The 21,419-nt window shown below is 38.1% G+C and overlaps 1 protein-coding gene and 4 non-coding genes across 5 annotated transcripts; all 5 read right to left on the reverse strand.

The window, feature by feature from the left end:
• Window positions 1-397: 397 nt before the first annotated feature.
• On the reverse strand, window positions 398-7,698 carry LOC122642001 (pyrophosphate--fructose 6-phosphate 1-phosphotransferase subunit beta-like). The gene is made up of 17 exons (XM_043835373.1): window positions 7,539-7,698; window positions 7,260-7,421; window positions 7,041-7,162; window positions 6,763-6,816; window positions 6,541-6,647; window positions 6,135-6,240; window positions 5,498-5,561; window positions 4,203-4,291; window positions 3,277-3,408; window positions 2,947-3,117; window positions 2,716-2,831; window positions 2,377-2,488; window positions 2,103-2,187; window positions 1,744-1,788; window positions 1,503-1,571; window positions 737-817; window positions 398-686 (listed from the first exon to the last, which is right to left on the reverse strand). The coding sequence occupies exons 1-16, from the start codon at window positions 7,681-7,683 to the stop codon at window positions 741-743; spliced, it is 1,656 nt and encodes a 551-aa protein (XP_043691308.1). The 5' UTR covers window positions 7,684-7,698; the 3' UTR covers window positions 398-686; window positions 737-740.
• Window positions 7,699-16,060: 8,362 nt separating this feature from the next.
• Window positions 16,061-16,133, reverse strand: TRNAF-GAA. Its single transcript has one exon. It is a non-coding gene; the product is annotated as a tRNA-Phe (tRNA).
• Window positions 16,134-16,145: 12 nt separating this feature from the next.
• TRNAV-AAC lies at window positions 16,146-16,219 on the reverse strand. Its single transcript has one exon. It is a non-coding gene; the product is annotated as a tRNA-Val (tRNA).
• Window positions 16,220-16,893: 674 nt separating this feature from the next.
• Window positions 16,894-16,966, reverse strand: TRNAF-GAA. The gene has a single exon. It is a non-coding gene; the product is annotated as a tRNA-Phe (tRNA).
• A 12-nt stretch (window positions 16,967-16,978) lies between these two features.
• Window positions 16,979-17,052, reverse strand: TRNAV-AAC. The gene has a single exon. It is a non-coding gene; the product is annotated as a tRNA-Val (tRNA).
• Window positions 17,053-21,419: the final 4,367 nt, after the last annotated feature.

The following is a 21,419-nucleotide window of genomic DNA, read 5'->3' on the forward strand; positions in this document are numbered from 1 at the left end:
TAAAAGGAGATTTAAGCGAGGCAGGAAAGATCGTGATCCAAAGGATCGACAATTCGACGAGCAGGCAGGTGACTTTCTCTAAGCGAAGGAACGGATTACTGAAGAAGGCTAAGGAGTTAGCAATCCTACCTCAGGGAAATCCATCCCTGTTTCAGATTTTTTCCTCCTTGCCTTACCGTTGGTAATAATAGCCGGAACCGGACCTGAAGCCATAGAGGGTAGAAGATGAAATGACAGTTTTGTCTTTTTATTTAAATAATTTAGGGGTAAAATGAATATTTCACCTTTGGGTACTGACGGTGCTTAACGTTTGGGGTGTCTCTGACATTTTGATCAAGTATGGTAAGACGTATGGTAAGTTTCTGAGATATTGGATACGTTTGGGGTGTCTGTGACATTAACAAGGTAAAGAAGCACAAGATTCCGACGAAGAATGGTGATCTTCACTCCTTAAATACAAGGGGAAAACCAACAGCCAGTGCCTCTAAATTACTTCAGCAAAGAGAAGCAGAGTATCCTACTTTCACAGATAATCTTCTTAACAAAATTTAATCTACTTGACAAAGTCTGAACTAAAAGGAAAAAAGACAGGTCGCGAGTCGAAATACAACTAATTCACCCCAACCCTCAAACTCTTGAGGAGCAATTTTGCATAGCCTTGCAATATGGAAACTTATTTATGTTACCACACGACACCAGCAAAAGGGTGTTTGTGTTGGGTGAGTTTTCACAGAGAATTCCTATGCTTGGGCTCCGAGCTCCAACAGCAGAGTGTGATTGATGTCATTAGATGCAGGGCCAATAAACTGGATGGGGCCTGTAGAAATCATATAGAAAAATATTGTGAATTAGTGCAACAAAGTTAGTCTTCAAGGATAAATTAGAAATAAAAAAAAAACCTCAATTTATTGTCACACGGGTTTGTTATTTTTCCAAACCTCATAAAGCATTTATTCTGCCACGTAGACAAATGAAATGTCCATTCCAACCGTTGGATAGAGAGGACATGGCCTAGATTAGCCATGTGTCAATTTTTTTAATCTAATTCAATCAAATACTCCGTATTGGCATGCATCCTGTATATATCCATGCATTTGTAATAGAATTCTTTGAAATTACAATGCAGTCCCCCAACTCTGAGCAGTAATAGACAGTTTAGATAGGAGAACCCATGAATATGGATGACTCAGATCTGTCTTGTGATTTCTGGAAAAGTCACAAAGGGTTGTGATACAAATAACTACCCAAAAAAACACAACAGACACGAATTTGGCCTCAGAAACCAGTCTTTAAATCTTCTCTAATCTCAACCCATCGAAGCAAAAGATAAGTAGACAATTTATGGAAAACGGAGTTTTCCAATGGATCACAAAACAATTACAGTTAGAATTTAGCCCCAATCCAAACAAATTTAACTCATCCAAGTTGAAAGTCCCCAAAAGTACTTGAAAATTGGTGCAAAGTACATCAATGGGATGCTAGAACTAAATGTGGCAACATACCTGGACTGATATACCGATTCTTGATGGCCCACTCATCCCGCATGGATGCAAACTTTCTGAAGGGTGCTCCTGGAATTTCATCATCATTATATAAAACTCGATTATTTTGTGGAAATACAACCAACTATGCATGTGCTTAAGTAAGAAAAGCAAGAGATGGGATTCAGTGCTGAAACATGTTATTCCTGCCAGATACAACCTAACAACAATGCAAAAGAAAAGGCAGTACAAAATGGCTAACCTTCAAGCTCCACCATAGCCTTCTTGATCACAGGCTTGAACTTGCCTACAAAGAAATTAATCTCTTAGAATAGCATAGATAAGATACCATCAAAGTGTATTTTATCATATAATATTCCCTAAATACACTTCTTCCACCCAGCAATTTGATATATGAAGACCCTGTAACTGAAGTCAACAATATTCAATTCCTCATGCTACTACTTAATACACTCTTAACACCACCAGACATTTTAAATCTGGAGTTCGGAAATTTAAGAGGTTATAAAGTGGATGAAACCCTAGGATAGATGATTGCATGTTCAATAATTCAAAAGCCCCAAAGCAGATGCTATGGTGAAGCAAGTAGGAAATATATACCATGTCTCCTCTCTACATCCATTAATGCTGTCAATGCAGTCCCTCCAACAGTCCATTCTTCAACAGGAGCACTCAAATTCCCCACCTAAATATTTAATTGAAAAAAAAAACAATAAATAGAAATTGGAAATACAGCATTTTAGAAACTTTGCCTGCATCATTATTGAATAAAATAGGACATCTAGAAAGAATCAAAATAGAGAACTGGCAGTGACAAAAATAAATGACTGCTGAGGGGGGAAAAAAGGAAAAATGGCAGAATTGAACCACACACCGAGGAGATGAGTCCTGTCTTTCCAGATTGAAGGAGGGCTCCAGCACCATAACCCAGTGCATAGCAGTAGATAGAATCAAAGTTCGTTGGCAAACCACATCTGCCCTCATAACTACAAAATCAAATATACGGCAATTAACACAAGTAGTAGAGAGCGTATATAATGTCACTCCCACAGACCACCATCAAATATTTGTACCAATTGGGTAATCCTCAACTGTCACCATGACCAAAATATAAGAACATATCCATGAAATCTCTACGGTATCACAAAAAACACATTTAAAAGCAGGGAGGGGGGGGGGTTGTTTAAAAAGACCAACCGGAAATGAGACCAACCCAAAAAAGTGAGACTGCCCCTTGAACTGGCCCTTGTATACTCCCTCTTGCTTCATTTTCTCCAACTCGGTTTCAACCATTTGAATAAGCATTTTTTCTGTCTCTATTTTTGCAACCTGAGCACATAACAGATGGAAAAGACTAAAACCAAACACATTCAAAATGATGATATCCAACTTCAACAAGCTGACGAATAAAAGTTCGAAATCTGTTAAGCATAGAAAGAAATACCTGAACATTTCCATGTGGATCTCTTTCCAACATCAACTGGTCCTGAATTGCTTCTGGTAAAAATTCAAAGAGCTCGTGAGATTGATCCTTAAGTTTCTTTTTCCATTGACCATCTTCATCAACAACATCATGAGCTAGGATTTCATTCAGCTCTGCAATAAGTTGTTGTACCTACAAAGAGCACATAACCATCAATAAACCCATAATGTCGAAGACGGATACCATATACATTAATCAACACAGGAAGATCCCTTCCTTTTTTTAAATAATATTGTACATGTCTTAGGTTCACATGCAGTGGAGGACTGAATTTATGATTTGGAATTATACCTCAGGAATGAAATCAATTAAGCCTTCTGGAATAAGTATAACGCCATAGTTATAGCCAAGTTTTGCACGTTTGCAGATCACTTCTGTAATGTAGTCTGTAACATTTTTTAGTGTCTGTTTTTTGGCAGCAACCTGCACCAAGATATGCACAATCGAATAAGCGTAAATGGGGTACATTCAGAATGAATTTTCCAAAATTCAAGTTTATCCAGTGGATTCAGTTTCAAGAATCAATTCCCAAAAGCAGAAACAAATTTGGAAAATGGCAGTTGAGGAAATACTACCCTGAAAAAGATACTAGCGATGCAAGAAAAATTTTAATTGATTTTCACCAGATTATACATAGGCATGGATTGAAATGTCCATTGGAAAATGAGAACAAATTCAAACATTTTGTCAAAACAAAGCAACAGATGCTTGCATGCCATTGCTCTGGGAAGGAATAAATATCTTCCATTGCATTTTTGGCCCTTCATAAAAGGGAATTTCTCCAGCATAATCTCTTCAGCCTATGCTTATAGCTGAAAGGAGTGCAGAGAATAGTGTACATTGTCAATGCCATCATTTGCTACTCCAGGGTTCAAATGTTTTATGTAGTTAGACATCTACATATTTAATGTTATATGAGCGTTTATATTGCTTCTTGACAAATTATCTGCTAAAATGGAGCAAATAGGATTTGTATATCTACAACAACAATAAGCTGAGAAAAAATTAAGATGATGAAAGATGATTTTTGTTTGGACAGCTTCCCATTTTTTATATGCCTAACAGCCAAAACAACCTGCTATTTCCCTACCATAGGTCTGTTCTAATAATATATTGTACTTTGCAAGTGAAATTTACTTGAGTAGGAGACCAAACCACATCTTTTTGTCAGATTAATATTTGAAAAAGTAATATATATCAGGAGACTCAGGAAACACCTCTTCTCCAATGATAGTAACATTAGGGTGTGTCTGCAGAGCACACTCCAATGTAATGTGAGAAGCTGCACGGCCCATAAGTCTCACAACTGCAGATATAGAGAAAGTTAGAAATAATACTCAGAGACAGAAAGATAAGAAATTAATCTCTTAGAATAGTGGCTGGGGAATTTATTTTTTTTTTAAATTCACCTGAAAGGATAACAATTCTTCAAAGCATGATTTTAAAAATTAAAAACAGACTTATCCTTAATAAGATTTAAACAATCAACCCAAGGTTCAGTTATTAGAAAAAATATCAACAGAAAAAAGCATATCAAAAGATTAATACAGAGATTATATTAAAATTTTTGGAAATGACTGTAATGAAGACATATTCATGTTAAATGAACATAGAACAATCTTAAATACGAAATAAATTTCTACACATTTAATCCATCAATATCATTTTCCACAACTCAGAGAAAATATTATAAATGTCAAAATTCATATATTGCACTACATAGATCTTAATAGAAACTGTCACAGAAGGGCATAATGAAAAGATCAATTAATGTATTCATTAGTCATAAGGAACAATGTCAATAGGAAGTAACCAGTACAATGGGACATGGTTTGAAATGAAGTTAGACTCAATTCTAACACATTCTATCCTATTTTAATCTGGAAAGGTCACCAGGGTCCACAAAAGTAGAATTGTTGGATGCAGGCAGACACATTTGTAAAATGAGTTAACCGAAACTTGATCGGTTTATCAAGCGCTAAAGCAAGTTCCTGCAGATGGGTTGATTCTCAAGCATAAATAACTATTGCTCGAGTTTTGACTAGATCTTACATGAGTTTTTGATGTATTAAAATGCCTATCTGGTTTTCAATCCTACCAGAGACAGCATTATTCCATTAAAAAAAGAAAAAAACAGGTTTGCCCAGTGAAATCGAACTTCGGAAGAAAAATTAATCAGATGAAGGATTTAAAACCAGCACAATTACAGGGTTAAATGGCCTTTCTTTTCCCTGTATTATATATTTCAGAAGTGAAGTGTCACAACCATAACCAGAAAAGAACAGAATGATTTGTTCTGTCATTACACCTGATCCAGTAGAGGTTTTGAAATGTGTGTGCCCATGGAAATCACAAACTATTCATCTATATACTTATAACCGCCAATTACGAACAATACCAATCAATCGTAGCAATCTTTTAAAACTACAAAATCTCAGCTACTGAAGACCAGACAAGGAAAAGTAGAGCACAAAAACCACATTATGGTATATTCCAAAACCAGTCAACTTACAGTGGTAGTATTTTCCTGTTGAACGGGCATCGATCATCACATTTCCTATCATTTCTGCATATATCTGCATAACAGAGAAGATCAACACATTAATGACTGCTTTGCACTGCAGTTTCTTCGCAATATGCCTTTGTTTTTTTATACATATTTGGCAATAATGCAATATGCATGTTGAAAGAACATCAATCTACTATTATATAATACAAGGTCTGTTTGAGCCCAACAATGATCAGTCACTAAAGCATCAGGTTGAGGCTCAACCAGAATGGCTACACATGAAAATGGGAATTATTCGCTCCACTAATGCAGGAGCTGTAAAACTAAAGTGGGCCAAGAGATGGGAGTTTCTCAAAAAACATACAAATTATAAACGCCTAACATACAATGCATAAGAATACTTTGTTCCTTTTGTAAGTTTCAATGATCATAATGCTATAAGATGGGTACCACAGAACCTCTTTTTCTTTTCTTTTTTTTCCTTTGTGGTTCTTTGGGTTTCTAGTATAAAAATGAAACCATGGGCTCCTTGGATAGGAATAGTTTCCCATAAAATCTGCAGTATACATCACTTATACCATTAAAAATAATTAGAAAGGTCATGAAAAAACTAAAGGTGTGAAATTTTAACAACTGCCACCTTGCATGCAGTATCAAATCCAAAACTAGCTGGGACCTCCTTGCATTTCAAATCACCATCAATGGTCTTTGGACATCCGAGCACCCGAGTCTTCATATTTTTAGACCTGATTACCCAAAATAAATAAATAAATAAATTGAACTCCACAACAATTGCATAACTAAATAGAATCCCAAAAAAATTACATAACAAATGTAGTATCAAGAAGGCCTTCATAACAATTCCATAATATATAGAACTCCATACCCTAACCATTAAAACATAAGACGTCCTACAGTAAGAACGTGGACAAGTTAATCCAGCAATAACATACAGATGACTAATAACAACTATTCATTTTTAAAAAAAAAATCATGTTCTCTCACAAACTGAACTATTCCAGCAATAAGTCAGCTTCATACCATACCTAAAGTTTTCAGCAAGAAGGCAAGCATTTGTATTTGAGTCATCCCCACCAATAACAACAAGCCCATCCAGATCAAGTTTCAATACTGTTTCTTCAGCTTGCTTAAACTGGAACGCAAGACAATTTTAATTCAGTTATTACAGCCCTTGGAAAGCTAGTCTCTAATAACCACGTGCAAATCAGAGTCAACTTGGTTAAATTTCACAGTTATAAAGTAAGTACCTGCTCAGGAGTTTCAATCTTGTCCCTTCCACTACAGATCATATCAAAACCACCCTGTATACAAATGTCAAATTGAATTACAACAATTCAACAAGAACATCTAAGAAGTATTCATCCTAAACAAAGCAAAGTCTTATTTGTCAAAATAAATGTCGAATATGTAGCAAACACCAACATGAATTCTACCATCTCATTGGGTGCACGTAGATCTTACTTGCAAATGGCAATTGGTAAATGAAAGCAATGAACTCCAAACCACTAAAAGCGTCAAGTATCACCTGATTTCTGTAAGGATAGATGAACTCCGACGTCAGTTCAACATATTTGCACTTCATGATCCCAGCAGGACCACCCCTGAACCCATACAATGTGCTTCCTTTGACGCGATCCTGCAAATAATCTGCAGACACTCCAAAATCATACTTCTGAATAGAAAAAAGAAAATATTATAGTTTCCAATCCATAACCGCAAACGGGAAAATAGAAAGGAGACAGACCGTAGATTCCAGAGATGACATTGTGACCTCCAGGAGCCTGGCCCCCAGAAAGAACAACACCAATTTTCAAAGTTTGATTCGATTGCCAATCCGATGAATCACTAGGCACCAACATTGAAGAAGGCTGCCCGAAGAGATTTGGGAACAACTTGGCGATCTCATCTGCAAATATTTAAAAAAAAAAAAAAAAACACTTCAAAAGTTTCAGAGATCTAGGACAAACACAAAAGAATTGACAGATATGTCAAAATCATCAATAGATCTGAATCAAACTACGACCTGGGTTTCCAGCAGCGGAGCTAGGAGGGCCTTCCACGATCTTAAAAGAGTTCTTGATGACAGAAGGGAGCGGGAGAGTATGGTTGAGACGGCTTGTCTGGACTTCGCTGTACACTGAGGCAAGACGGCCGGGACCGGAAGACATTGTTATTGTTACTACAAAGGTGAAGCGACGGAGATTATAAAGGGGAAGAGAGACCGGAGAACCCTGAATCCAAATATCGAACGCTTCTCTCTGCGATTCAATAACTCTCTTTTAAGTTGGGTGAGAGAGACAGTGAGAGTGGTTGGCTCCGCAGGTGCCGAGAGGGGTAAAAACGTCATTGGGGTTTTGTCTGATCAGATAGACAGAAACTCATTTCCCTGGTTTCCGTGATATCATGACAAATGGTGTATCGATTCTTAGTCAATCTCAACCGTATAGCTAATGGACCCAAGTTGAAGACCGATTTGATGGAAAAATAAGTTCCGTTGGATTATTGGCTAATTCTGGGGCCCATGGAATCAAATTAAGCGCCCACGATTCACGATTGCAAGTGTTTCGCTCTCGGGTCCCAATTCCTAAGCACTTGCCTACCCAACAATCGTCGGAGCTGGTTGGTGAGTTTTTACCCTAAGAAATAGTTGGTGAGCGCGTGAGAGAATGTTGAAAGTTTCTCTCTTGGCGAGTGAGTCCGTGAGTGAGGATCGTAAGCTCCTCTATCTTTCTCTGGGACTTTACCAGTTCATGGCAAAAGTCCATCCGACGGTGACCAAAGGTGAATAGAACTGCCCCACCGTCGGATGCATTTTAAGGTACATTGGACAGTACATCGCACTCAAGAAGATAATGATCCCCTTCTCCCTTTGTGAATGAAATAAGGGTTTTTTTTTTATTTTTGGGGGTTAGGTCCCAAACTGATGGATCTTTATCTTCTCAGGTTCCCTGTCGGGTATAGTTCGTACGGTTCCTCTTATATGGGGTAGAAATGACCACCTTATCCCGGATTAACACACTACTTGGGTGTGGTCCACCCCCCTTATTAGAGGCACTAGGGAACTGTACCGGGCGAGGAATCTGAGAGGATAATTTTTTCCACACTGACAGCTAGACAAGAACGCATTGAACACCAAATAAGGATCCACAAGACGCGAGCAAGGGCCTAATGAGCCATAGTTTTACTATTTACTACACTACTATACTACTACTAATTCTTCAAGAAAGGTGGGGGGTTGGAGCATTGAACTCTCGACCTTTCCTGGAGTTATGGTAGACCCAAATATATAGCTGTCCACCAAACTAGAAGCTCATCCACAGGGAGGAAATAAGTTTTCTTGCACTGGTGATCATGTACGATGACCACTCCACAGGTGGAAAATTATCCGCTCCAATTTCTTAAAGTGTGGCAGTGCAGCAGTGCTAGGTGGAGATGTTGACACCTGGCAGTAGCTGCATCCAACGGTCCATATCAATGAGATCGGACCGTTGGATGGAGCTGCTGCCAAGTGTCGACATCTCCACCTAGCATTGCCGCACTGCCACTCTTAAAGGAATTGTAGAGGATAAAAATCCCTCCACAAGTGGCAAAAAGACATCTTGGCTTACTTTTGTAAAAGCGCATAATGTAATTAACGCATTAAAGCATGCCAATATCTAAAGCTTTAAGTAGGGTTGGTTTTTCAGGGCTTTATATTACAAGGTATGGGACATTGTCAGCCCTAACACCATTTCAATTATTCAGGGCTATTTTTGCTATAGTTGTATTTCAACCAATCTTAATGAGACTCGCATTACTTTGATCCCCCAAGGTAAAAGTCCCCTCATCAAGTGATGATTTTCATTCCATCAATCTGAGCAAGTTTGCATATAAACTTATTTCCCGCATTCTAGTCTACCAGGTTCCCTCCATTTTGCATAAACTGATTTCATTCAATTAAAATGGTTTTATCAAGAGCCTCCACACTTAAAGATAATGTTTTGATTTTTCATAAATTATTACATTGCATCAAGGGCAATGAGAGAAGCAAATATGGTTTCATGTCTTAAAAAGTGGACATGAATAAAACCTATGATCAAATGGAATGAACGTTTTTGCATAAAATTCTCCTTCATTTTGGTTTCCACCTTGATCGAATCAATAAGGTTATATTCTGTGCAGAACCTACTCAAATATATTTTTTGCTCCCCTCTTGTCCTTCTTTAGCCCATCCAAGTGTCTCTAGTTGGGGGATTACTCTCCTATCTCTTCGTCCTCCGCTGAAATCCCCCCCCCCCTAATCTTGCAAAAAAAAGAGGCACATCCATGGAAATCTGGTTGCTCAATCTAGTGAAGCCATTTCCCACACAGATTTATTTCTATCAACTCAACCATAAGATATTTTTTGGCTTCAAAAATCTTGAGTTCTTTATGTACTGAGGGATGAAAGGAGCTCTAGTTTTTTTCATGTCTGCTAACCATCATCTTAGCTATTAATTGCATGCATTTAGGATAATGAAGGTAAAATGATAATTGATATTCCTTCTATTGCTCTTTTATTTGTCTCTCATTTAAGCTCTAATTATACCACTTCTAATCCCTTAGATCTTTTGTTTATTGAAAGTCGTTTTGAACCAATAATATCTGATGAAGAAAATTTTTTCTTGACTTCCCTTCCATCTGAAGAAGTTAAAATGGCTATTTTTTTAGCATTCGGGGCATGATGATATATCGACCATTTTTTGCCATAAGTGTGTGTATTTGGTTAAGGTGGATGTCATTTACTTTGCCTTTTGGGACTAACCACACTCTATTGGCTCTAATACCAAAAAAATGTTATGAGTTAGGAATGTGAGAAAGAGGTAAGAATGTTTAAATACAAAAGAGTTCTTTGATTTTTAGATTTCCCAACCTAAACAGTAAACACACCCATTGAATCATTGCATCAGATATATCTAAGAAAGAAAAGAATTGATCCAAAAATTGAGAAAATATATTATTAAAAGAAGAGAAAATTACTTGGACACCCTCCTATACTTTGGCCTAATTACTTAGTCTCCCCAACATTTGAAACAATTACTTGAACACCTCCTATAGTTTACCATTTCTTTCAAGTAAGTCCTGTCCGTTAGTTTAGTGATGATGTCATCGGTTAAATTTTTTATAATGCCTAAACTACCCTTAAAGGGTAGTGAAGTGACCCTTTTACCCTCTTCCTCCTTCTTCTTCCTACAATCCAATTTCAGATTCAAACCCTAATCGATTTTAGAAAAAATACTCTTTTCTTAAACAAATTTCAAATCAAAATAACCCAAAACCCTTAATCGATTTCAGATTTAAACCCTATTAAATCTCTTTCATGGCCGATTCAATTACAAAATAGGATTTCAGATTTAAACCCTAATTAGGGCGATTCCATTGGGGAAGACAAACTTCTGGTTTTCGTATTCCTCTTCTTCTTCTTCTTTCTGCACTTTGAATTCCTTTTTTTTTTTAAGAGAATCCACCCTATTGTTTCAATTTGGTGATTCTGTTCTTCATTGATTTTTCTACAAATCAAAGAAATGGACTTGGGAATTGGGATTAACCAAGTTGTATCCATCATCTTTCCTTTTTTTTTTTGGATTGAAAAGTTGTATCTATCATCACGGAAAGCATATTTATAAAGTAATTGGGTCTGAGATTGGTGGGTTTTATGATTGTGATTATGTTGAGTTGTTTTTTTATGAAAAAGAAAATTTATTAATAGAAGGTAGAGATGTCTTCAGTTACATTCCCTTGCAGAAATTGAGTCCTTGCTCTATGTGCTATCTGATGTGCAATAGTGATCACAAGCCTAAGTTTTTTAAGGATACAAACTTCATCAAATTTCAAAAGCAAAGTTTTAATATTAAATAAAGTAGTAAAGAGCTGCCACGGCCACGGGTGCTTTTCCATGTCTGATAACCATTGCACCATGTTGAGTGAATCCGTCCAGACTTCTATTCTCCTACTTCCCAGTGAAATTGCACCTTGGATCCCTTGTTCGATTCCTCTCGCTTCTGCTTCCTGTGTTGATCCTGTGCATCCAAAGTTAACGGTTGCAGAGATAAGTTTATGATTAGAAAAAATTGCTGATGCCTAACCCCCGATTACCACAGTGTTACCATGGCTTCCATCTGTGATAACAATACAATCCGACTCCATTGTTATGTTGAAGTAAAAATCCAGGGGTGGTTTTGTGCAAATATCAGTATTATTATCTTCACTATCCTAGTGTCTTCCAAAAACCTAGAGTTCCCTTTCCCATTTCTTTATGTTATTGATGATGGTGAGGGGCTGTACTTTTATTCCATGGAAGATTTTTTGATTCCTTGCTTGCCATAGGAAGTACCCTGTGATGCAAACCACTTTAAGGACACACTGTTTCTGATTCTTGGAGTATTCCTTGCTGACAATAAAGGAATGGAGAAGGGATTTAAGGTTTGTAGCTTGGAGACGGTCGGTTTGTAGGCCTAAGGATCCTGCAGCCCAAATTCTTTTTGAGAAGTCACAAGAACAGAGCCAGTGCCAATCTGTCTCATTGCCTCGATTACACAGAGGACAAGTTGAGTCAGTATTACAAAACTTCATGAGTCTTTTATTTGTGGGTATTCCATTTCTAAGAACTCTCCAACCGAACAACTGGAATTTTGGGTGTACTTTCAGATTCCAGATGCTTCTCCAAATTACAGAGTCCTCAGGGCCCTGTTGATTGAGGAAATGTGCTGCTGATTTGGTTGAGAACTTTCCTGATTTATTGTGAGTCATAGGATGGGTGGGGGGGGGGTAATGGAATCAGGCATATAGTGGTACGGTAGGGTAGATATCCATGGGGAATCCCAGATCGGGGTTTTCTTCCCATCACCGATTTTCTAGCAACAATATCGGTGTAGGTCCTTTGTGATGGAGCAGATTCCCTTCCGGATTCAAGAAGCATTTTTCTTTTTGAGGGATGTGCAAGTAAGTAGTGAAGTATTGGGAAGGTATTTTGCTTTCAGGGCTTGTATTCACAACGGATCAGATTCGGTCAGAATCCTCCACCCCAACTTCATTAGTAGGGCTTTGTTATGGGTTTGTGAGGATCAAAGGCCCAATCCACCAGATTGTTTGGGAGAGCAAATTGATTTCCAGGAGATTAGAGAGATTCCCTTTTGCCCATTGCTCTTACCCTTCCGAAATTTAGCATTAATGGAGTCAAGTTGGCTGCAGATGGATTGTGGGAACGGGAGACAGGACATCAAATATGATGGGACTGAGTTCAGGACAGACTTGATGAGTATGGTTCTTCCAGCTTGTGAGAGTAAATGGCTACGCCAGCAACTTACCTTGGAGTGTACCCTTGCTACAATGCCTTTGACGCCTTGGTTCTTGGATCTGGGTTGGATGAGGGGTGTTCCTAAATATTTTGCATGCACGTCCATGTCCATCATACCCAATTGATTTTTAATGGTAGTCCTTAGGGTTGTCGGCACATTACTACTAAAGAACACACTGCTCTTGCTAAAGTTGATTTGTTGACCAGAAAGGTCTTCAAACAGAGCAACAATGGATTGGAGGGTGGAAATGTCCTCAATAGTGGCTCGGCAGAACAGAAGAGTATCATCAGCAAAAAATAGGTGTGTAATTTCTGGGGCTCTTCTTGCAATCTTGACTCTTTTAAACATGTTCAGATCCCTCTAGATCTGGATCAGTCTAGAGAAGCATTCCATGGCAGTGATGAAGAGATATGAGCTGAGTGAACTTCCTTGTCGGAGTCCTTTGGAAGGTTCAAAATTATTGAAGCAACTCCCTTGGATTTTCATGGAGAAAGTGCAGGCCATAAGTTTGCAAGTCAAGTCATACCAGAGATCCGGGAAACCAAGGCATTCAAAGATAGCCCTGATGAGACCCCATTCAATTCTATCATATGCCTTAGACATATCAAGCTTTAGGGCTACGTATCTTGTCGCACTTCTCTTCTTTTTTTTTCAGGAAATGAAAAATTTCTTGGGCAATGATGATATTGTCACTGATTTGCCTTTCTTTAACGAAGGCAGATTGTAGAGGTGAAATGAAGGAGCCAAGGAAGGGTTTGAGTCGTTGGGCCATTATTTTTGCAATGATCTTATAGGAGATGTTGCAAAGGCTAATGGGCCTATAGTCATCAACGGAGCATGCATTATCCCTTTTTGGGATGAGAGTGATAAGGGTGTGATTGACTCCAGGGGGGAGATATTGAGTTTCAAAAAAATCTTTGTCCAATTTGAAAATGTCCATTTTGATTGTTTCCCAGTGAAATTGGTAAAAGAAGGCGGGAAAGCCATCAATACCCGAAGCTTTGTAAGCTCCAATGTTAAACACGGCATTCCTGATCTCATCCTCCGAGGGTGTGGATATAAGGTGCTGAGATTGAGTATGGGAGATACAAGGGTTGAAGAGGGAAGATATGAAATCAGGGTCAAGGGTGTCCACAGTTGAGTAGATACGGGAGAAGTGTTCAGAGAATTTTTGTGCCAGTAATGGTGGGTCCGTTATTTTTTCACCAGAGTTCGTCACAATGAACATAGTGTTGTTGGATCTAATGTTTGCCTTGGTAATGGAATGGTAAAACTTTGTATTCCAATCTCCATCGGCAACATACAAAAGATGGGATTTCTGCATCCAAAAGATTTCTTCAGCCTCCAGATAGTTACTGAGTTCGGTTTCTTTTTCTGCTAGTAGAGCAACGGAGTCACTGGTCAGTGGCTGGGACTCAAGATCTTGAATGGTCTGGAACAAGTGATTTTTATGGTTCTCAATCATTTTGAAAGTATGGGTGTTCCATTGTTTAAGGCGGATTGAAATTCCAGCAAGTTTGGTAGACAGATGGTCATAAGGGGAAGAATCCCAACATGAATTGAAGAAATTGGTAAATTCGGGGTGTTTGGTCCAGGCTGCTTGGTAATGGAATAATTTTTTTGTAGGTTCTCTTGGTAGTGGAATTATGTTGAGTTGTTAATATAGATTTATGAATGTATGATGTTGATGATGACCTTCGTACTCTATATATATATTTTTAATGGGTACTGAAGGAAGAGAATAAATTGTTGTTTTGTATCAATTTCAATTGTTATCCAAGCTTCTCTGCTTCCCAGTTATTTATTTAGTTCTTTGCCTTTTGAAAGTATTCCGTGAAGATCAAAGTACGAAAAACTTTTCATTTCTTTTCAGTTCTGTTTTTCTTCTGGGCTCTTAGTACAGAGCAAGAAGGAGAACAGTAGCTTAGCTTCAGAGTAAACAACAAGACTCCTACAATGGCGGTAACCCGTCACATTCATGCAAAGAGTCAAAAAGTTAAAAAAACCTAAATCTCTCCACTTAAAAGCCATTAATTAGATGCTTTGCTTGCTATAAGAAGACAAAGGAGGAGGAGGAGGAGGAGAAGAGGTGTTGCAAGAAGAAGAAGAATTAAAGAAGAACAAGGGGGTAAATCTGTCAATTTCACTATTTTCTATTGAATATGTGATAAGGGTAAAATGGACTTTTCCATTCAACCAGTAATAACAAACTAACACCGTCAGATTTCACGGGGTGTTAAGTAATTGTTTGAGACGCTGGTGATCGTAAGCAAAATGGCCATAGTACAGGGGGTGTCCAAGTAATTTTCTCTTAAAAGATTTACCTTGTAATCTTAGAGGATCAAACGGGAAAGGAGATGCAACCTAATAGTGAGAAGCAAAATTACATTGAAATAGAGCATGTAAAACAAATTCCTTTGCAGTAGTGCACAGTGGACAAGATGCATCGATAGCCATTCATCCCTTAACAAAATGATCTAACAGCTAAACAATTAGAATAGCACTGTCACACAAAAAAAAATTTACGTTTGGGAGAACTGGTCCTCGACAACCTAAAACTACTGGGATTAGAGTTAGGGATGTAATGGATAATTGAAAATCCGAATTTGATCCGCGCATCTGTATCCATTTAGGGACATCAATATTCGCTTAGAGATATTCGGAAGAAAAAAAATATGAATACTCCGATAAAAATCCGTCTTGAAAAAAATCCAAATAATAATAAAAAAAATAAATAAATAATGATTTTGAGGGTTTTTTAAGATTCAACACGTTCTAGAATATGAGGAAAAAAGAGTCATGATCTAAGAGATATGGATTGATAGTGAATTGTATCTGCTAGGGGGAAGAAGGTCCGAATTCAATCCATCCGTTTAGAGGTATCCATATTCGGGTCGTGTACATCCCTAATTAGAATCATTCCTCTATTTTCGTAGCACAACAATGATGGTAAAATTAATTTGGGAAAATTACACATCACTCCCTGGTTTTTGAAAAAATTCAAATCACTAGTAACGGTGTTAGTCTGCTATTAATTATTGGTGTGAAAGGACTATTTTACCCTTGTACTAACATTAGAACTAAATTTACAATACTGCTACCCTTCATCTTCAACATTGGTCAAGGACAATTTAAGGATTTAAATTTATTTAACTGGCTGACATCATCACTTAACTACATAAAAGGGGTGATATGTAATTTACCCAATTAACTTTGAAAGAATAAAAAATGCGGTGAGCATGGATCGAACACGCGACCTTCAGATCTTCAGTCTGACGCTCTCCCAACTGAGCTATCCCCGCAACACATTCAACTGGCTTCGCCCGGACTCGAACCGGAGACCTTCAGTGTGTTAGACTGACGTGATAACCAACTACACCACGAAACCTTGACGGATGAATTGGGGTTCGATTTTAAAGTGATTCTCACAATGCTGGGGTGCAAGATAAGCTTCAATGGTGCTTCTGCTCATTTGATTCTTCGCAACCTCTCTGATATATAATTCGAAGTTGCTTTAAAGAAGGCAATAGGGAAAGTATTGTCTTAAGCAGTTTGATATTTTGCAGTAAATTAACTCCTCTTAGTTGTTTAAATCTTGAATCCTAGGCATTGTAATATAGTTTGGGTAAGATGACTAAGTTTTGCTGAAAACCTGGATGTATATTTTAGGGAACAGTTTTCATACACGGCTGTGTAAGCTGCACACAGCCGTGTATGTGAGAGGGTGAGAGTTTCCAAGCATTAAATAGAAGTGGGGTTTTATGACTTTTCTAATTCCTTGTGAGAGGGGGCACGATCGTGCATGCTTGGCCGTATATGAAATCTTTGACCTATCTTTGACCTATAAAAAGAGTTCCTTGATGTTTAGATTTCCCAACCTAAAGAGCCCCATTGAATAATTGCATCAGATTTATCTGAGAAAGAAGAGAATTGATCCAAAAACTGAGAAAATATATCTTTAAAAGAATTACCTTGTAGTCTTAGAGTATCAACCGGAAAGGAAATACAACCTAATAGTGAGGCACAATAATGATGGTAAAATTAACTTTGACAATTACAAAATGCGGTGAGCGTGGATCGAACACGCGACCTTCAGATCTTCAGTCTGACGCTCTCCCAACTGAGCTATCCCCGCAATATTTACATCTGGCTTCGCCCGGACTCGAACCGGAGACCTTCAGTGTGTTAGACTGACGTGATAACCAACTACACCACGAAACCTTGATGAATAACCTGGGGTTCGGTTTTAAACTGATTCCCACAATGCTGGGTGCAAGATAAGCTTCAATGGTGCTTCTGCTAATTTGATTCTTCGCAGCCTCTCTGATATATAATTCGAAGTTGCTTTAAAGAAGGCAATAGAGAAAGTATATATTGTCTTAAGCAGTTTGATATTTTGCAGTAAATTAACTCTTCTTAGTTGTTTAAATCTTGAATCCTAGGCATTTTAATATAGCTTGAGTAAGATGACTAATTTCTTTAGTTTATCCGTAAGAAAAAGTTTATGTTTTGCTGAAAACCTGGATGTATATTTTATTTGAAAAAGGTTGACAAGGTCTTCTGAATAGTTGCAAACCCTATTAGGTTGCTATTGAAGACATTGTCTGTAAAACTTTTGTTTATATGTCAATTTGATAGTTTCAGAGTTCTCCTGGTTGAATGGCTTGATTTCTGTTCAATTTTGGGAGAGACCATTAGATAATGGAGTGGTGGGGTTAAGCAACAGTGGAGATGCTTCTGGTTTGGCTGGGTTTCCCACTTTCTGTCCCATTGGTTAGGCCTGTAATGAGAAAGTGGGTGTGTAAATTCAAAAAAGCAACAAGAGGCTCCACATCAAACAATTAGATCACATGACCAAAAATATAAAATGATCAGTTTGGCCACTATCCTGGTAGTAAATCTTCCAGTTCTAGCAAAAATCCTGATGCACACTATTACTTAAAAGAAGTTTAACAATGACCTCAACAACAGGGATCTCCCCCCCTCATCTCAGCACCTGTATTTGCACTGTCATGTTGTTTCTTTTTGAACTCTTATCAATTCAAGGATAGTTTGAGAGAAGAGGGTTTTCACCATACCAATACTTGATCCTTGGTTTCCAAGGTACATACAAAGGTTTTGACCATTGGAGCCATCAAGGGTTATTGGTAATTCAAGGATAGTTGATTATCCTTTTAAGACTCACTTTCATTTAAAAAAAGGAAAGGGTTTTGTGCATGCAAAGTCATTGGATAGGGATGAGGTCTACAGTGCGCCCCCCCTCAATTCCATCCGACGGCTAAGTGCATGGTCGTGAACCATGCATGCACAACCTGTTACCCAAAAAATAAAAAATAAAAGATAAGGGGGACCATTCATTATTGCGAGGGAAGCGGGGCCCTGCGTGAGCGTGAGGGCCAATGAGAGCAAGTGTAAAAGCTTTTTTTTTGGGGGGGGGGGCAGGACTTCTACCTTTCATAGGGGTGGGACGGTCATTTTGCCCCCACTATGTCTGGGTGTGGGCGGTACACTCCCCCACAGAGAACTTTTCTTCAAACTATAAATAATGGGAAAAAAGAAAAACTGAATTTGCATGCCAATACAGAGAGGGTTCTATTTGATTTAATTGGGTTTTGAAATTTGACACAAACAAAACTATTTCTTATCTATTTTTTTTAAGGGTCAAGAACAAGGCCTTTCAGTCCAAATTTATTGAAAGAAAGAAAAAAAACTTCATGCTCCTATGAACAACAAGATTTACAATAAATTTGGTGGGTTGAGCCACCACACAGAAGGCAACTGTAACAAGGATGCCCCTTTAGCCAAAATATGGGGATCCTTGTTCAACAGCCTGAGGAGAAACAAGAATACAACAACAGAAAAAAACCGACTATCTCAAAAAAAGGCACCACAGATGCAGCCTAGTCTAAGTATGGGTGTCAGTTTTGGACCAGAACAGACCCACCCAGTAGTTTATTGGTCCGGTTCCAGATCTAGTGTTAAGTTATTGGTCCAATTCCAGATCTACCGATTAGGAGCCGTTGGAATTGGTAGAACCAAAACAAATTCACAGCCTAACCCTATATATTATATAATTTTTAAGATTCAAGGTCATGAGAGCTAAGGTCAAACCCTTTATTTTTTTTAGTCTTTCAATTTTGGCTGATACCACTTGCCTCATATACTATTTTACCAAGGATTTGGCTGTAAATGTATGGTCCATTTGGTATTGTTAACTTAAAACACATACCTTAAAATAATCCTAACTTATGAGGGTGGCGGTGTCCTGTTTATGTTTTAGTTGAAAATGAATTTATTCAGAAAGACGTGAAAGCCTCATGGATAAAGGATTACAATATTCCTACTTATTAATTAATACAAAACAAGAGGTAATATAGACTAGTTTTGTGATTTGAAAAAAAAAATGAAGCATATCTCATGTGATTGAAATTAATGTCTTATTATAATATTATTAAATATATGCAACATGTGTTAGGGATTTTATTTTTTTTTTAAATTTTGAATTGCTTGGAACCGTTTAGGAACTGGAACCGGCCCACCCATTAGTTAATGGCCCTAGATCTGATATTTAGAACCGATTAACTTATTGGTCTGGTTCTAATCTTGACCCATTAGGGTTGGAACCATTAAGAAATTGGACGGATAGCCCAAAATCAGACCAATTGACACCCGTAAGTCTAAGCAACTAGAGAACCATTCAAAACGCCACTAATGGTTTACAATCAGAAAACATAGTGACAATCTATATTGATGCGATAAGCAAGCAAAAGCCAATCTTTGACCGCTTCAGCTTCCATTGCTGTGGCCGAGTGACTGCTCCCATGTTTACACTTTATAGCAACAAAGGAACCTTTATGATTTTGAATGATTACTACTCTACCTCCAAGACATGATATAGCCTTCCAAGCCTCGTCTAGGGCTGTAAACGGATCGGATTCGGCTTGGATAGTGCTATATCCGCATCCGCATCCGATTAGCTATCGGACGGATTCGAATAGTGCTAAACGGATACGGACACGGATACGGATCGGATATTTTATCCGTTTACATGTAAATATAGCTTTTCGGATACCTATAGCCTATTCATATCCGCATTCGTTTAGCTTTCAGACGGATTCGGATAGTGCTAAACGGATACGGACACGGATACGGAAACGGATTTCGGCTATTCATTTACACTCCTAGCCCCATCTTTATAGAAATGAAAATGGAAAGTATCATTATGAGGAAAACTAGTATTTAAAGCAACAAGGTTTAAGGATTTGCATGACAACGTTTCTGTGTTTTTTGAGTGTTTCTGGGTCAGACACACTTTTAAGTGTTTCGGTGTTTTTTGAACGTTTCTGGGTCTTGAAACGTTGTATGGTAACACTGAAAGAAAAACATTCATGTAACTAAGAAGAAACAAACCTGTATGGGTGGTACTTAACATATCCATGCATAAATTCGTAATCCAAATGAAGGTTGTCTTCAACTTTTTGACAACAGGAATTTGCGGAGGACCAAAGCAGATTTTAATTGATCGAACTCCTTCTCAAGAGCACCAATCAAGCTGAAATTTCAGGGACTCATTCCTCACTTCTAACCCTTCTAAGAAAAATAATCACATTGAAAGCGACAACAATAAGAGAACTGAGTGGGCCTGAAATCTGACTTGGCGATAGGCTTCAAACGAGATCTATTTTTTATTTGGAATCTCACAACAGAGGAGGTTTTGTGGGAGGAGAATCAGGAGATTCTAGGGTTGGTTGCCCAGGGGAGGGCTTCCTTAACCCAATCTCAAGTTCAATGGACTATGTGATAGAGAGTTCTCTCAAAGTTCAATTGGTTTGATAGTCACAGAACAAAGGAAACAACTTGAGTACAATAAGTAAAGGAAGAATTGGGGGGGGGGGCGGGAAGGGGTTAAGAAGATTAGAAGAAACAAAAAGAGAGATGGAAGAAGGAATGAGTAAGAGAGTACCTGGGAGAACAAGAAAAATAAAAAAAACGATGAAAAGGGAAGAAAGCACGCAACCAGCAGCCACATCAGGGTAACAGATCAACTCAGTATTCCATTCATTCAAATCCAACCTCACGATATGGTACAACAAAATAATGCTTTTGTTCTGTAGAAAGAAAGCTCATGATTTGGTTTATGTATAATAGAGAAAGAAGAACAACGGAAGCCTCCTCACCTGAATTTGCAAAGGCCAACAATTTTAGCATTTGGGAAACCCTAGGGTTTCGAAAAGGGGAAATGCAGGAGAAATCATTGGAAGTTGCAGCAATCATTGAGATTTTCAGCGGTCCTCCTCCTCTTCGTATAGATTGCAGAGGATAGCGGCTCTTCTCCCTTCTCACCTTCGCTTACCGGAGAATGGAGAATGGAGCCTTCTCTTCGTCGTTTTGTTATGTTTTATTGCCAAAAGACAAATATACCCTTACTCACTTAAGACGTTGTGGTGTTTCTCCGACATTTTGTTAGAAACGTTTCTTACATGCAGAAACACCAAATTAGTGTTTCTCAAATGTGTGCTAAAAATGTGCCAGGCGCTCGGTTCATTTCAAAAAAACAAAAAATCAAATCGGACTTACCATACAGTTTT

This window comes from Telopea speciosissima, chromosome 10 (assembly GCF_018873765.1).
Source record: "Telopea speciosissima isolate NSW1024214 ecotype Mountain lineage chromosome 10, Tspe_v1, whole genome shotgun sequence".
NCBI lineage: Eukaryota > Viridiplantae > Streptophyta > Magnoliopsida > Proteales > Proteaceae > Telopea > Telopea speciosissima.

What these genes read in the sequence shown, in the direction of transcription:
- LOC122642001 (XM_043835373.1), bottom strand. Translation starts at nt 7,683, where the DNA reads ATGTCTTCCGGTCCCGGCCGTCTTGCCTCAGTGTACAGCGAAGTCCAG. An exon ending in GATTTGATACTGCATGCAAG is followed by an intron (nt 5,562 to 6,134) that starts GTGGCAGTTGTT and finishes TCTGTTATGCAG; the next exon opens with ATATATGCAGAAATGATAGG. An exon ending in AGACAGGACTCATCTCCTCG is followed by an intron (nt 2,188 to 2,376) that starts GTGTGTGGTTCA and finishes TTAAATATTTAG; the next exon opens with GTGGGGAATTTGAGTGCTCC.